At 33.9% G+C, this 16,993-nt stretch overlaps 2 protein-coding genes across 2 annotated transcripts; both read left to right on the top strand.

Moving 5' to 3' along the window:
- The first annotated feature begins 3,588 nt into the window (after positions 1–3,588).
- On the top strand, positions 3,589–5,403 carry LOC106312864 (bifunctional dTDP-4-dehydrorhamnose 3,5-epimerase/dTDP-4-dehydrorhamnose reductase). The gene is made up of 2 exons (XM_013750544.1): positions 3,589–4,109; positions 4,758–5,403. The coding sequence occupies exons 1-2, from the start codon at positions 3,672–3,674 to the stop codon at positions 5,211–5,213; spliced, it is 894 nt and encodes a 297-aa protein (XP_013605998.1). The 5' UTR covers positions 3,589–3,671; the 3' UTR covers positions 5,214–5,403.
- An 8,058-nt stretch (positions 5,404–13,461) lies between these two features.
- LOC106314339 (uncharacterized mitochondrial protein AtMg00810-like) lies at positions 13,462–14,643 on the top strand. The gene has a single exon (XM_013752225.1). It carries the CDS (start codon positions 13,462–13,464, stop codon positions 14,641–14,643), a length of 1,182 nt encoding a protein of 393 aa, XP_013607679.1.
- Positions 14,644–16,993: the final 2,350 nt, after the last annotated feature.

The following is a 16,993-nucleotide window of genomic DNA, read 5'->3' as shown; positions in this document are numbered from 1 at the left end:
TCTCAATTTTTAACACTGTCCAAAAGTCTAGAGGATTCTCTATAGTCAGATACTGATCTTTGAGACTCTTAATAAGATGATGACTAATAATTAATATTGCCTTGTATCAATCTTTCTCATTGGCATTATTGTTTTCTATCATACATTCACCAAGTCTTTTTGACTTTAGGATAATCTTTGTATCCAATGCCCACCGTAAATAATTATCTCCAGAGAGATTTAGGTCATCAAAATTCAGATTGATTTTCGACATCTCAAATCATATATCACTCAATATTTAGGTATAATTTTCATGCGGCCTTACTCTTAAAAAAAATCAATTCGGATTTCAATCTTGTGAGGACAATGAGACTCTCAATCTTAAAGACATTTAATCAATCAGTCAATTTCTTGCAAGTCTCAGCAATACTATTTCTATGTGCTCATAATATTATGGTTTATCAAGACTAGCAAAAACAGATTCAATTAATCATGCAATTAGGTTTTAACAATTAATGGATTTTAGCAAGACTAGTAAAAATATTTATTAATCACTCAATCAGTTTCAAAGCTGATTTTAGCAATACTAGAATATAGATTTCAAGCATGAATTTCAATGAATTAGTTTTAAGGCTGATTTTAGCAATACTAGAATATAGATTTCAAGCATGAATTTCAATGAATCAGTTTCAAGGCTGATTGGTATTTAGCATAAACCATGTGTAAATAATTTATCTAGTATCCGAATTTATCAAACCTCAAAAACATATAATCAGATCAATCAATTTAATCAAACTTAGCATACAGTCTTAAACCTCAAGACATTAGATTTTATCATGAACCTATCAACCTAGCATACGGGATCTCAATTCTCAAAGACATCCAAATCAGATAAATATAACCTATATCATACAGATTATTTAGTATTAATTCTAGCAGATGATATTAAACCTCAAGAATCATGCAATCAGATACGCGATCTGGAATGGATCGAGTCGCTTCTATCGGGTCGTGGACGTCCTTTGTTGCTTGATCGGGAACGCCTTGATCGTCGGACGCGAGCTGACTGATGCTGTCGCGAACGAGGAATAAGTCATGTGCTGGAGCTGCTCTCGGGTCGCGAACGTCTGAGCTAGGATCAGGAACGCCTTGGGCTGAAACTGATCGGGGACGCGAGCTGGAACAGATGCGGGAACAAGAGACGCGATCGGAGTTTAGGGTTCGTCAGATCGACGACTAGGGTTAGGGTTTTAGGGTTTTTCGATTTGGGTATTAGCTTAGGGATTTAGAATTCGTGCTGATAACGTGTTGTGAAAGTAATGGAAAAGACTATCTTTATTCATGACATAGATGTTCCTTATATAGAAGATACACCGTCATAGATAAATGGAAAGATTACAAATCATAATCTCTTGGTTATGAATCATCCATAATCTGGTTCATAACAGGAAAAACATTTTTTCTAAATATTTAAATGGACCTTAGCAATAAACATATATCTGTGTAACAATATCCGTGCCTACTGAAGAAATTTTGAAGCATCCGCTTCTGTTAAATACTTTTTACAAAAAATTATAGGGCATACAGTTATATATATTATTTTATACATACATAGACAAACTTTGTTGATTGCTTCTTAACTAGATAACATAGATCAACAAATCACAATCAATGTTCTTTTCACATCTTTTCTATAATTACAACTTAGATATTTCTATAATCACTTTTTACCATAATATTTTTTTTAATCTTTATATAGTTTTTTATTCCTTGGTTTACAAATTTAAAAGAATCTATGTAATTAAAAGACTAATTTGTATGTTTTAGTTTTATATTTGTTAAATAACATAAAATGATAGTAAAATACTTTTGTATCTTAAAGATAGTAAAATACTTTTGTATATTTTCTATCAAAACTATGTGTTTCAAAAAAAAAAAAAAAATCTTCTGTCAAAACTTTTTTTTTCAAAAATTGATTACTTATATATTAGTTTGTCATAAGACAATTTGTTAAAAAGATGTACTATTTGCTTATGGCATCAAAAAACCTTCGGTTCTGTGTGTAGCCATACAATTGAATTTAGTGGGATGTTTTCAAATCTAAGCTGCTTCTCAATCCATAACTCACACTATACCACCATCGCATCGTTAACTGTTGACAAAAAGTTTTAACTAATTAACTGAACGAGAGGTTATCCTACATATTTTCAATAGAAACGTATGGTATTTAAGGGCTAGGAGGGTTTTGTACATTGAGAGTTTTATATTGAGATGTTAAATATCCCATAGATTTAGGTGTTTCATTATCAAATCAATTACAATAAATATAGAAACTTTCAGTATATAGGTTTCTTTAAAAAAAAACTTTCAGTTATAGAAAAGTTAACATCATACATTATATGGCGGAGTTATGTATTATGTCGTATTAATTATCTCTGCATATATGGTATTTTTTTTGTCAACCACCATATATGGTATTATTTTCTAAAATTGGAAAGGTTTCTATAATTTCTCAAATACTACTGTAAATCAGTGGTTGCCAATTCATTGACGAATTTTATTACCTAGTTAGCAATTTATTCAAGCAAATCAAACGATTTGAATATTTAATGTATCGTAGGAGTTTTCCTATGCCATCAATAATTTTTAATATAATACTTTTTATTTATAAATAAAAAATAATTTATATTTGAACATATTTATTTTTATATTTCAACTTCAAAAGTTCGGTGAAGGTCACATTAGTTCATCGGTGTGACTAAGAGTTTATTAATATTTATATACTAAGAGGTCTCAGGTTTAAACCCTAAAAAAATTGAATTTATGCAGATTATAAAAAAAAAATGACTACAAGAGATATTCAGTCTGGTGCTGAGCGTACCACCGAACATGGATCAGAATCAAAACATTTTTTAAAACAAAAAATGTTTTAGAATACATTTTTAACAATTAAGAGTTAGATTATCTTCCGTGATTTTAGAATCAAATAAAAAAAACCCTGCTTTTGTGACAAAAAAAAAACTATGCTTTTGACAGTTAAAAGTAAAATTACATTTTATACAAAATACAAAACGAGATTATTAGTTTTTCACCCCAAAATATTAGTTAAGATTAATGGTCGTTTAATATTTGAAATGTAGACCTCCAATGCAGTGGAATCTCCTTTGTGTTAATTAACAATTTTCTCACGTCCCACCGACCTCACAGATCTGTCTAAAATAAGGGACAACAATACAATACAATATTCTAAAAATAAATCAACTTTTACGAATAATAATTTTAAATTTAACACACAACATAAAGATCTTGAAAATTATCTCTACACACCCTCATATTTACCAGAAAAGTGAAACAACACCCTGATACATTTTCCGTCAGCACCACCTAGCCACGTGTTCAACGTGCTATACGATTCTTTTTATCTTATTAATTTGTTAACTTAATAAGATTAAAGTTGGTTTGTTAAAAAAAAAAATAATAATAATAAGATTAAAGTTGGTAAATGTTTAATTTATCGGGGTTGTAAATATCAAAAAACCAAAATCTAGGGCTGTAAAACTAAATATGTTAGTTAACTCCGGAACATAGGATAAAAAGAACATTAGCGAACACAAAACCATTTCAGATCCAATCTCTCTCTCTCTCTCCTTCTCCTTCTCCCCGGCAAAATCTCCGATCACCGACAAAAAAGAATGGGTGCTGAGGCAAACGCGTCCTTCAACTTCCTAATCTACGGTCGAACCGGATGGATCGGCGGACTTCTTGGCAAACTCTGCGAAGCTCAGGGAATCTCCTACACTTACGGATCCGGTCGGCTTCAAGATCGCCAATCCATCGTCGACGACATCGAAACCGTGAAGCCTAGCCACGTCTTCAACGCCGCCGGAGTCACCGGGCGTCCCAACGTCGACTGGTGCGAGTCCCACAAGGTCGAGACCATCCGTACGAATGTCGCCGGGACCTTGACTCTCGCCGACATTTGCAGAGAGAAAGGACTCGTTCTGATCAATTACGCCACCGGCTGCATATTCGAGTACGATTCGGGTCATCCTCTCGGGTCGGGTGTCGGATTCAAGGAGGAGGATACTCCTAACTTCACTGGGTCTTTCTACTCTAAGACCAAAGCTATGGTGAGTGTTTCTCTTTGATATTTGCAGTTTCGATCCCTTTATTTAAGAAAGTTTTCAGATTGGATCTCTTTCTTTATTTTAGCTATTTATGATCCAATTCGTGTGATTAAATAAGTTTTAAAACGTGCAGTTAGGCCCAAAACTGATAGAAGATGAAATGTAGGTGTTAGTAGTGTAGTTCAATGTTCCAGATTCATGAGAGTTTCGTTATTCACATTTGCAGTCCCCTAACTATGTAATTACTTCTGATTTGTCTGATTCTTTATTTAGTTACTCTCTGATCCAAAAAAAATTGCTGATCGGTTCTAATAAGCGTGATTGGTTAAGTCTTAGATCTTGAATTAGTTCAGATAGGATGTAGATTAGTTCAATGGCTTAGATTCGTGAGAGTTTCTTCAGTTTTTCTTATTCACATGTTCAATCCCTTTATTATTCAATTGCTTCAGAGTTGATCCGATTCTTTATATAGTTACTCTCTGATCCCCAAAAATCTAAGATTTCGCTAACTGAGTTCTAGTACGCTTGATTGCATAGATCTTATATCTTGCATTAGCTTTTTCCAGATAAAATATAGATTAGTTCAACGTTTTATATTCTTTGAGATTAGTTTCATAGATTCATAGCTAACTTCTTGAAATGCAATAATAGGTGGAGGAGCTGCTCAAGAACTATGAAAACGTATGCACGCTCAGAGTGCGGATGCCTATCTCTTCGGATCTATCAAACCCTAGAAACTTCATCACCAAGATTGCTCGATATGAGAAAGTCGTTGACATCCCAAACTCCATGACCATCCTCGACGAGCTCCTACCCATTTCGATCGAGATGGCAAAGAGGAACTTAACCGGGATCTACAACTTCACAAACCCGGGTGTTGTGAGCCACAACGAGATTTTGGAGATGTACAGAGAGTACATTGACCCGAGCTTCACTTGGAAGAACTTCACATTGGAGGAACAAGCTAAAGTGATTGTGGCTCCAAGGAGTAACAACGAGCTTGATGCCACTAAGTTGAAGACTGAGTTCCCTGAGATGTTGTCTATCAAAGAATCTCTCATCAAGTTTGTGTTTGAGCCGAACAAGAAGACTGGAGTTAAAGCTTAAGATGCTGCCGAAGGTGTTCTTTGTTAAGGTAACGGTTCTTAAACACTAAAAACAATTATCAAACCAAAAGAAAGTTGTTGTGTGTTTTGTTTTTGTATTTTCTTGTTTTATTATCCCAATGTTGTTGTATTGTTTGTTTAAATGAACCTTTTGTTACAAATAAAAATGTATCATTTGAATTTTCCTTTAATTCAAAAATAATTTAAACTTATCTTTGTTAATCAATCATCGGTAAGCAACCGTTATTTTTCTTTGATATTGTTAATTTAAAGCATTTGTTAATCAGAGCATTACCACTAGCTTCGTCGGCAGCAATTTTCAAGATCAAGAACGATTGATTGTTAGGATTTTTGAAACTTGAAAAAGAATTCAAGAGTTGATGGAATATTTATTTACCATCTTAATTACGGTTTTTGTTGTGGATCAAGGAAGCTAAAGCAGCATAGAGAGACGAGGTATACATGTTCCCAACATGTTTCGGAATCAAAGTTGTTGGCTGTATTTCTTAACATTTTATGAAGTACTATCTATGTACATATCTTCTCGCTAATTCTTTATGCCTCACCATTCGTCCAAACAGCTAGTTCGATATTGTAAGAGACTTGCAAAATTTATCTGCTATTCTTTTATGTATTTTTCTTCACTCTGTTGATTCCCAATTATAGTTTCTCCTCTTATCAGTCATGGAAGATTATATTAACAGTGCAGCTCAAATAGCTAGCTCTGGCAGTTATCCGAAAAATAAGATAGATAAAAAAGCTACAGATATTTATGATCTTGTCTTCTTACTGAACACAAAAATCATTTGTGTGCAAGAAAAAAAATAACTTGTAATAAGGTATCTTGCAAGGCAAGGAACGTAAAGGAATGATGACCACACCACTTATATGTGTTTATGTATCAATATGAGAGACTTGATCATTTGCTGTACAACCCAAAATCAGTTGAACATCTTCTCTTGGTTTTTCCATTTTTCTTTGTCTTTTAGGTTGATTGTGCACTTTGGGATTCACTTGATTCCAGCATTCGGCAAATTTGACTAAGCTTCTTGCATATGAAATCTTCCTTGTCGACTTGTCGTATTTCGAAATTGATCTTGACTGTGGGAGTTAAAGAGGATAAAAAAGAAAACACAGGAGTTCACATGCTGGTTAATTTCGCAGGAAGGTTAGAATGAAGAAAAAAGGGCACTAAAAATTAAAGGCTAAAAGCACAACAGCCTGCATATCTTCCATTTTCTTTCATACAGTTTTCATGTGGATTCAACCATTCTTCCTTTCACTTTGTATAATTGGATCATAATGTTTCATCGAAATAACATATCGAATAACAAATCACATAGTTCTACAAAATAACTTGAAGAAAGAAAACGGCAGAATATTGATAATCAAGGTTTCTCGGTCTGACTGCCTATTATTGGCATGAGATGCATGAGATCTAAAGTCTTAAGAACCTTGGATTTGAGCTTTTAAAGCCTTTTTATGTGGCCCTTTAGTGTATATATTGAATTTATACTTTGATATCTTTGCAAATTAATGTATCTGATTTAACAAAGAACACAAATTAAAGGCAGAAAGCTACAAAACTAATCATCTTGTTAAATTATTTTAACTAGCTACTAATTTTCGGTGAGAAGAATGAAATAATAAAACGTATCAGGAAGCTTTGTTTTAGATCTTGCAGGTAATTAAGCCTCACTTGTGCTTCAGTTTTCTTTTTGTATGCGCATTACAATTTACAATGGTAGCTCATGTAGAGGTTACTAATCACAACGACAAATATCAAATTAACAAATTAAAAAAAACAACTACCTAATGAGGTATACTAACAACAAAAATATATTACCAAGTTACCAATTTTTTTTTTTAACACTGGGTAACACATTACATCATCATATAATCTCTAATTCTATTAGATATGATGATCAACTACCTGCAACATATGCAATATTGATGAACAGCTCTACGGATAAGGATTCCACGATAAAGCTCTCCTCGAAACACTTGGATCGACGGACGGTTCTGCATGTACGACGTCTTCGATGGACTGGATATCTCTGCAGCAAACGACCACAACGAACGGTTCTGCCTACAGTACTATGGAACTTCCAATAAGCTCTGCATCATATAATCTGCAAGAAATTGCATAGTCTGGGAATCGAACCCCAGACATGGGTGTAGAAACCTTTAAACCTTAACCAGTAAATTATGGTGCTTCCACTAAAACTGACCAACCCTTCTTCAGTCAAGGTAATAAAACTTTACATACTATTCAGTTAAAAATTGAAAGCAAAACCACATCTCCCAATATATCACATTCAATCATAAAAGTTTTTACACAATAAATATGAAAATAAAACAAAAGAAAAACATTCTAAGATTTGTTATAAAAACCTAAATAATAATTATGATGTGTTTGGATGTGTTTGAGCATCATGTGATATGTATACCATGTCAGTTTTAGTGACAATTACAAATCTAAATTTCACTTATGTATATGTATAACTTCTTAGTCTCTAAGTTTCATAATATGAGACAAAAAGAAAAGAATGCAATGAACTATAAATGATTAATTAGATCATGTTAAAAGATATCTACTTGTTAATAAATTGCTAGCTTGTTCTAACACAAAATTATACACTAACTGAGATTTATATATATCAACACACTTTGTCTATTGAAATGGATTGATAAAAAATATTGCAAATATTATATGTTCGAAGAAAAAAAGAGAGTATACCTTTGGTTTCCCCTTTATCATCAGTGTAACTAAGCTAAAACTAGTTGCAGGGCAACTCTCCTTTGGCAGATCATTTTTGACTTTTGATATAACATGAATATATGTGTATGTGTGGGCGTATATGTGTGCGTGTATGTGTGTGAAAATAAGGGACCTGCCAATAGAGAGAAGCCCTGGAACTAGTGAGCTTACATGTTAATCTTCATTTCTATAGATCCATGAAGTCGTGTTTATATATATATATATATGTGTGTGTGTGTGTGTGTGTGTGATAAGGAATTCTCGACAAGGAATATCAGATTTTTTCTGCTATGTGTTTTATAATGCTGGAAATCTGTTTTTGCAGCTTTTTATCAGAACAAATGAGGTGAGAATAAAAAAAAAAGAATACGAAAGGTGACAAATTTTGAAAATTACTTCGAATTTGTATTGAAATTAATTAACTACAAGGTGGTGGTTTTAATTTGGTCAGGTTTCGACATTTAATTATTCGATTTTATTTAATACAGTTTTGGTTTCGGATCAGGTTCTACGAAATTTGTTTTAATTATATACTAGATCTCGATCCGCACAACCGTGCGGGTGATTATTTTCATTTTTATACACATAATTATTTATTTTACATGGCTAACTATAATATTTAACATATTAAAAAAATTTTAATATAACATTTTAAAACACAACAAATTTATAATTCACATACATTAACTTAATTTATATGTTTTGAATTTTCAGTGATAGCATATTAAATCACGTGATATAAAATTGTAAATTGAAAAATCTTATTGATTAAGGATCAAAAATTTAATTGAAAATTATTATATTAAATTAGTATCGTAAATTTAGTAAAATATTGTACATGAGATTAGTTATAATTACAAAAATTAATTAGATATTTCAAAAGTTTTTTTTAGTTAAAATGAAATATATATTTAATTTTCAAATAAAACGAAATTAACTAAAAAAATTAAATTTTTGTTTAAGTGAAAAATGAAATATACATTTATTTTAAACAAATACGAAATTGATTGAATATTGAAAAGCTTTATTTTAATGAAAAATGAAATATATTTTATATTGTAAAAAGGACATGAAAAGATTTTTATTCAGATACAATTTGAGAGAAAATATAAGAATATCTATTTGATTTGTTTGTTATAGAATATTCAAACAGCTGAAATATTTATACAAAAAAATAATTTAAACAACTTTCTAAGGGTGGTTCAAATTAAAAAAATCACACATGAATTAAGTCATGACTTTTGTTTTAATAGTATATATATTTAAAGAGGTTTATTTAACTTTTAGTCAAAACGTTTGTGGTGTGGTTCAATTTGATTTGATTGTGCTTAGTTCTTATATAGGACTCAATTTAGAAAATTAAAAATAAATCTATTTTTATATATTCTGGTTTGATTTTCTAATTCATTTTTGTAATATAGCTTATAGTTTGGTTCGGATCAATTAAACTAAAAGAAAAAATCTAAAAAGATCCATTGATTAGATTTCAAGATTAATTTCCATACTTTTCAGTTGTTTTGTAACTAAGTAATAAAATTGCCATGAATAAAATGCATGTGTATATAAAGACCAATAGCATATGCTGCTGGATATTCTCTAGTTGTGCCATGGTTACTTTAAATGAACAAGAATAGCTTTCCAGTCCAATATATATATATATATTATTTCCTGAATTGAAAATAAATTAATTCGAATAATTATCTTCTTACTTTATACTTTGTACTTTGTAGAGTCTAAATTCATCAGTGACAAAAAAAAAGTCCAAATTCATCGACAGAAAATAAATGGAATATTCTGTTTTCCTACGTTATGAGAACGTTGTTTTCCACAACTTCAAGCTTTTATTTTCTAGAAATGTAAATATCATTAACAATGTAATAAAAGTCTAATTACAAGTGAACCTGAAATCCAATCTATTAGATAGTTTAACTGGTCATAAAAATTGCAAAGAAAATATTTAAAAAAATCCATAGGATCAAATATAAATCAAAGCTTGTCAACAAAACAAAGCTAGGAAGTACAAATTAATCAATAACAAGCAGCAGCAATAAACCTTGACACAAATGTTTCCTAACTCCTAGAGTAACATGGAGGGCGAAGGAAAAGATTTAATGATGCGATTTTCTGCTGTCGAACCCAAGGGTGCTCTCAAGAAGCGACGACGACGGAAGGCCTCATACAACCTACTCCGGTACTGGATGAAATGGACTGTGTTAAAAACAATCACCAAAGGACCGCACAGAGTAAGCTCCCCAAGACAAACAAAAGTACTCGAACCCAATGGCGGAGCCAGAAACATTTCGTATTAGGGTTAAAAAATATTAATAGGAATAATTTTTTTTTAATAAGGCTAATACAATTTTTCCTAAGTAAAAACAAATATTTTATAATTTTTCTTAAATAAAAACAAGTATTTTTAGAAAATGATGGGGTCAGCTGACTCCACCCCTTCCCAATTGCCTCCGCCCATGCTCGGGCTTGCAGTTAGCATAAGAGAGACCCTGATCAAGCAACAGTTTGCTTTTTTTTTTTTTTTGAGAAAATGGCATTTTAGAAAAACAGAAAGGACACACAATAGTTTGTCTTTTCCTTACAATTGCAAAATTTAATATTGTCGAGTCATTACTAATCCTAGCAAATAGCAAATATAGCAATTTTATAATTTTATAATAAATATGTTAGATAATATTATTTCTAACATAAAACCACCATCTTTAAATATCTACTCTTTCTATTTCGAAAAGATCCATATTTTATAGAAAAATATTTCAAAAAGATATATATATATATATATAACATTTTCAATGCATCATTAATGTTAAATTGTAAACTTCAGAAAAATATTTTTTTATTAAAATTAGTTTAAATTTATGGAAAACAGTTAACTACAAAATAATGCATTAATAATCAAACTCTTATATATTTTTTTAATTTATATGAAAACTCTAAAACTTACATCTTTTGAAATAGAGGGAGTAATATATTTGTATTTGAAAGATTGATTTTTATATGTTTTTGTATTAACGATTAATCATTTGCATTTAATTGAATATAAAAATTTAAACTAACTAAAAATAAAAATGTATTTAATTTTCTTATTAAATGTAAAAAAATTAGAACACGGAAAGATATAGTAGAATTTTATTTCATAAGAACATAACATTAAAGTCATTTTGATGATTTCAAGACATTTGTAAGCAATATAGATAAAATGATGAACCACTGGAGATTCCAAACGATTTTATAGAAAATATGGAATTTAGCACAAAAAATTAAAATGTTTTTATTACAAATTCCCGTTACAAATGTAAACGATGGAGAGATTCTCCATTACTAGCAGGACATGGTACAATCCTCTGTCATATTCCAAACTTTGTTTCCATCTTATTAAATTGATTTTTCTCAATAATTTTCACATGTTTTCACGTTTTTGTACAATGGAGAATATTGATGTTGGGTTTCGTAAAGGCCCTGTGTATCGAGCTCTGCCGAACAGAAGCCTGTTGTTCGTTTTCGGACAATACGAGCGAACAAACTCAGTCCGGCCTTAACAGTTCTTTGTTTTTGGAGAAGTCTCACATTCGAAAACTCTCAGAAATTTTGTATTTAAATCATTTAAATTAACAAAGTATGGATAAGACAGAAATGTAAGATACATGTTGACAAAGAAAAGTAAGATACATAAAATTTGATATCGAGGTTTGCTTTTTACATCTCAAAAACCTCGTCAAGATTTCAAATCCAGTGAATTACACTATTTCGTAAACGCGTAAAACAAGTAAACCATTTTTGAATTATTGATCTCTTCTATAATATAGACTCTTCAAAATAAATTAATATTGAGCTAAACACCCACCGGAGTTCAGACTAATTATCAGAATTTTCCAACTGTGAGCTAAACTTTTCTTTGAATTTAGATTTTTCCACGTCTCTGGAAATATTTCACCAAATACATCAACAGCCCACACACACTAGTGATACAAATGAGTACATAAACTTCAACGCACAACACACTCACCGCGAACTCCAAACAATGGTCAACTCCACCACACGTCCCCATCGAACTCCATTAGAAACAACTTCACACCAACCGACACCATTAATAGACAATAACATCTCTCTCTCTTTTTAGGTATACCTTCTTCCTTAGGGCATGTCTTCCATATATAGTAGATCAGAACTTTCTCTCCAAGTCGTTCACATACACTTTAATGACTTTCATTTTTTTTAATGAAAAACTTACTATTTAAACAAACTCTTTTTTTGTTTAATGAAAAACGCTTATTTAACTTCAAAGATATATCTTTTTCTTTTCCAAACTCAACAAGTGCACACACATCACAAAACAAAACTCTAGTATAGCTCCACCTTCATGACACACACATTAATTTTTTTTGTTGTACTTTGCGAACTAATACAAAACATTCTAGAAATCCGCATCTTCAATCTCTCATTTTTGACTATGCATGTGAACTCGTCACAACTATCTTGAAAAGTACATCTTCAATCTCCCTCTATGAACACATTATTGTCAAAAATAAATTCAAATATCTCCACCTTCTAAAACTATGAAGAAATCCCATCACACATCTTCATCGATCTTCATTCAAACTATGTTCTACTTCCTTAACCAATAATCGTCTTCTTCCTTTACGATCTCACATGTAACTTAAGTGATCCGCGCTGATACCAATTGAAAGAGTAAATGAGGCGAGAAAAATAAAGTGCAAAAAATTAAAGCCACATTAAATTTGTTCAAAAGGTTCGTTTCCTAGCTATATCCCATGGACCTCGTTCAGATTTCAAATCGACTTGAACAAGAAGGCAAATTATACCAATTCACAAACGCATAATATAAGTAGACCCCTCTTGAATTACTGCTATGTTCTATTATATGACTCTTCAAGGTAAACTAACATTGACCTAAAGTTCCACAAGAGTTTAGACTTTATCAGGATCACCCAACCCTGAGACAATAAGTACGTCAACTCCAATGCACAACACATTCATCAAGAGCTCCAAATAATGGCCAGCTCCACCACACAAAGCGTCAACACCAACAAGCTAAATCCACATCACTCCATATAAAACTAATTCACACCAACCGACACATAAATAGACAATGAAACATCTCTCTATCTTTTCTGAGGTCTACCTACTTCATAGAGCACATCCTGCATATATAGTAAACCAGAAACTTGTTCTCCAAGTCTTCTAAATACACCTTAAGCAACTTTTTTTTCTTTAATAGAAAATTTACTCTTCAATCAAACTCACGTTTGCTTAATGGAAAACATTGATTTATCTTCTAAAGTCATATCTTCATTTCTTTTCCAAATTCAGCAAATGTAAATCTAAGAATCAAGTAAGGGGAAAGTTGTGTTTTATTGATTTGTGTTCTCACGTTTATATACTACAATATAATCACCGACTTCTAGTTAGATAACTCCAACTTCTAAATACATCATTATCTATAACTCAAGTGTACATGAAGTTACCACAAGGCTTTCAAGTGTCTGACCCTAACAAGGTATGCAGGCTGCATAAAGCAGTGTATGGATTGAAACAGGCTCTGAGGTGCTGGTTCGCCAAGTTAACAGATGCTTTGAAGAAGTATGGGTTTAAGCAATCTTGCGCAGATTATTCTCTGTTCGTATATTCAAAGGGTGGAATCGATCTCAGAGTGCTTATATATGTTGATGACCTGCTAGTGTGTGGAAATAGTACGGAGAGAGTTGACAGATTTAAGAATTATCTGAGCAAGTGTTTTCATATGAAGGATTTAGGAAAGTTGAAATACTTTTTGGGAATACAAGTTGGACGTGGTGGAGAAGGATTCATGCTTACTCAGAGAAAATATGCTTTAGATCTAATTGAAGACACTGGGTTACTTGGATCAAAACCAGCGGCTACTCCAATGGAACAACATCACAAACTCGCGTTAGACACAAGTCCGGTTCTTCGTGATGCAGAACGGTATCGAAGATTGGTGGGGCGGTTGATCTACTTGTCCATAACAAGGCCCGATATATCATACCCTGTTCACATTCTTTCACAGTTCATGAAGGCACCTAGAGAAGTGCAGTGGGAAGCTGCGTTACGAGTAGTGAGATATCTTAAAGGGACTGCAGGCCAAGGAATCCTAATCAGTTCAAATGAGGATCTCAGCTTGTCAGTTTATTGTGACGCAGACTGGTCGGCGTGTCCGGTTACAAGGAGGTCATTGAGTGCATATGTTGCTTTGGTTGGTGGGTCGCCTGTGTCTTGGAAGACAAAGAAACAGAAGGTGGTATCTCATTCGTCGGCAGAGGCGGAGTACAGATCCATGGCTCAGGCAACTCGAGAGATTAAATGGCTGCGGCGTTTGTTGTTTGATTTGGGAGCAAAGCAGCTAAAGCCATCAAAGTTGTTTTGTGATAGTAAGTCTGCGATTTACATAGCAGCTAACCCTGTTTTTCATGAGCGAACAAAACACATAGAGTCAGATTGTCATCAGGTGCGAGATGCACTACAGGATGGTATCATCACAACGGTCCATGTTCGTACTCATGAACAAGTAGCAGATGTTCTTACCAAGGCGCTTGGACGTGTACAGTTTGAGACATTGTTGTTCAAGTTGGGAGTGAGAAATCTACACCTTCCCAACTTGAGGGGGAGTATAGGAGGATAATTATGAGTTATAGATAATGATGTATTTAGAAGTTGGAGTTATCTAACTAGAAGTCGGTGATTATATTGTAGTATATAAACGTGAGAACACAAATCAATAAAACACAACTTTCCCATTTTGAAAGCCATGTGGTAACTTCATGTACACTTCCTCCTTAAGATCACCATGCAAGAAGGCATTGTGAACATCCATCTGATGCACAATCCATCCCTTTCCTGCTATCACACGCAATAAGCTTCGAACTGTAGTCATCTTAGCAACTGGCGCAAACGTCTCTTTAAAGTCTCTTCCCTTCACTTGCTTGTTTCCCAGTGCAACTAAACGAGACTTCGGTCTCTCCATCGTCCCATCAGCATTGTACTTATATTTGTACACCCACATGTTGCCAATAGCTTTCTTTCCCGGTGGCAAGTCGACCACACTGAAAGTCTCATTCTCCTCGAACGCTCCTATCTCCTTTTTCATAGAATCACGCCAAATCTCATGTTGCATCGCTTCTTTGTGGCTTCGCGGTTCTCTCCCACACGTTACAGCAGCCAGAAAAGCTTTATGATCTGGAGAGAAACATTCATCAGATATGTAATCTGCAAGAGGATATTGTGAATTACCTCTAGCCGTCGACGAGGACTCTGACTGTGTGGTAAGCGCAGCAAAGTCGTGATGGGGTTTCTTCAAGTATTGAGCATTGTAGCTCACATAGTCGCGAAGCCTCGTGGAAGGAACCTTCTCTCTGCATCCTCTTCCTAGTTCGGTCACAACCTCTGCCGTCGTCACAGCTTCTTTTTCAGTACCCATCAATTGATCATCATCACCGTTTTGTTTGTTTCCAGGCGCAGGATCCACTGCACTCGCATTAGTCGAGACATCTGTAACAACAGTTTCGGGTAGCTCTACTCTTGATTGTGACAGTTCTTCTACTTGTTGTGTCACACTCCCCCTGTCTTCTACGATTGCATTCAGTACCCAATCCTCATCTAGTGACCTTGTAATCTCCTTCTCATACTCCAAGTCAGTGTTACTTTCCGTATAAGGAAAAACGTTCTCATGAAAACTGACATCTCTTGATATAACAAACTCTTCTTTGTCCAGATCATAGACCCTCCAAGCCTTCTTCCCGAACGGATATCCGACAAAGACACATCTCCTACTTCTCTCTCCCAGCTTGTCTTTGTCTCTATCTTGTCTGTGAACGTAACAAAGTGAACCAAATACTTGCAGTGACTCATAAGAAGGCTTCGAACCGAATAATTTCTCATATGGAGAGCTTCCTTTCAATATTCTCGACGGTGTCATATTTATCACATGCGTTGCAGTGGATATGGCCTCACCCCAAAACTTAACAGGCAGTTTTGACTGAAACAACAACGCCCTTGCCACGTTCAGGATGTGCCTGTGCTTTCTCTCGACTCGACCGTTCTGCTGCGGAGTGTCTACACACGACGTTTGATGAACAATTCCCTTATCCTGAAAGAATTCTGCCAGACACATGAACCCCTTCCCGTTGTCACTTCTCACTGTCTGTACCGAATGACCAAATTGAGTCTCTACATATACGCAGAATCGCTGCATCACCTTCTTCACTTCAGACTTAGCCAATAGCAGATACGTCCACACAGCTCTAGTAAAATCATCTACAACCGTGAGAAAATAGACAGCTCCACACGATGAAGGCACTCTATAAAGCCCCCAAACGTCAACATGAATAATCTGAAAACTCTTGTTTGTTTTATTAATACTATCACCAAAAACATCTCTTGCTTTGCTCTATAACACACGTCACAAGGACTAGAGCAAGCTTTATTCATAACACCAGAAAGCTCATGTAAAGAAGAGAAAACACCAAATGCAGGATGTCCAAGCCGCCGATGCCACAAGAGTTGACCATTGTTTCCATCTGCTCCGCTAGCTCGTGCCACTCTAACATCCTTAAAGAAGTAAACCCCACCACGTTCTTCACCGGCTCCAATCAGAGTCTTCGAAGAACGGTCCTGCAAAATACAAATTGTATCTGTGAATAACGCAAAACAATTACTGTGTTTCAACAGTTTTGATACAGAGATCAAAGTACAATCCAATCGGGGCACAAATAGCACATCTTTGAGCGAGATACGATCAGTAAGTATCATATCGCCCATTTGAACTGATGTCGAAGTTCCACCATCAGCGAACCCGACAATACACGGCAGAGTCTTCCTCACATTGACCAGCTGTCCAACGTCCCCTGTCATATGATGCGAAGCCCCCGAATCTATAATTACATCACCAAGATTTTTACCAGAAAGCTTCTCAGACTGAGAACTTGTCTTTCCGTCGTTTATGATCTGTGTGATAGCCTTCCACTGCTCTGGAG

Source organism: Brassica oleracea, chromosome C9 (assembly GCF_000695525.1).
Source record: "Brassica oleracea var. oleracea cultivar TO1000 chromosome C9, BOL, whole genome shotgun sequence".
Lineage (NCBI taxonomy): Eukaryota > Viridiplantae > Streptophyta > Magnoliopsida > Brassicales > Brassicaceae > Brassica > Brassica oleracea.
This window is presented reverse-complemented; position numbering and strand designations above follow the sequence as displayed.

Coding starts and splice junctions, on each gene's coding strand:
- LOC106312864 (XM_013750544.1), top strand. CDS start 3,672: ATGGGTGCTGAGGCAAACGCGTCCTTCAACTTCCTAATCTACGGTCGA. Junction 4,110..4,757: donor ACTCTAAGACCAAAGCTATG/GTGAGTGTTTCT, acceptor ATGCAATAATAG/GTGGAGGAGCTGCTCAAGAA.
- LOC106314339 (XM_013752225.1), top strand. CDS start 13,462: ATGAAGTTACCACAAGGCTTTCAAGTGTCTGACCCTAACAAGGTATGC.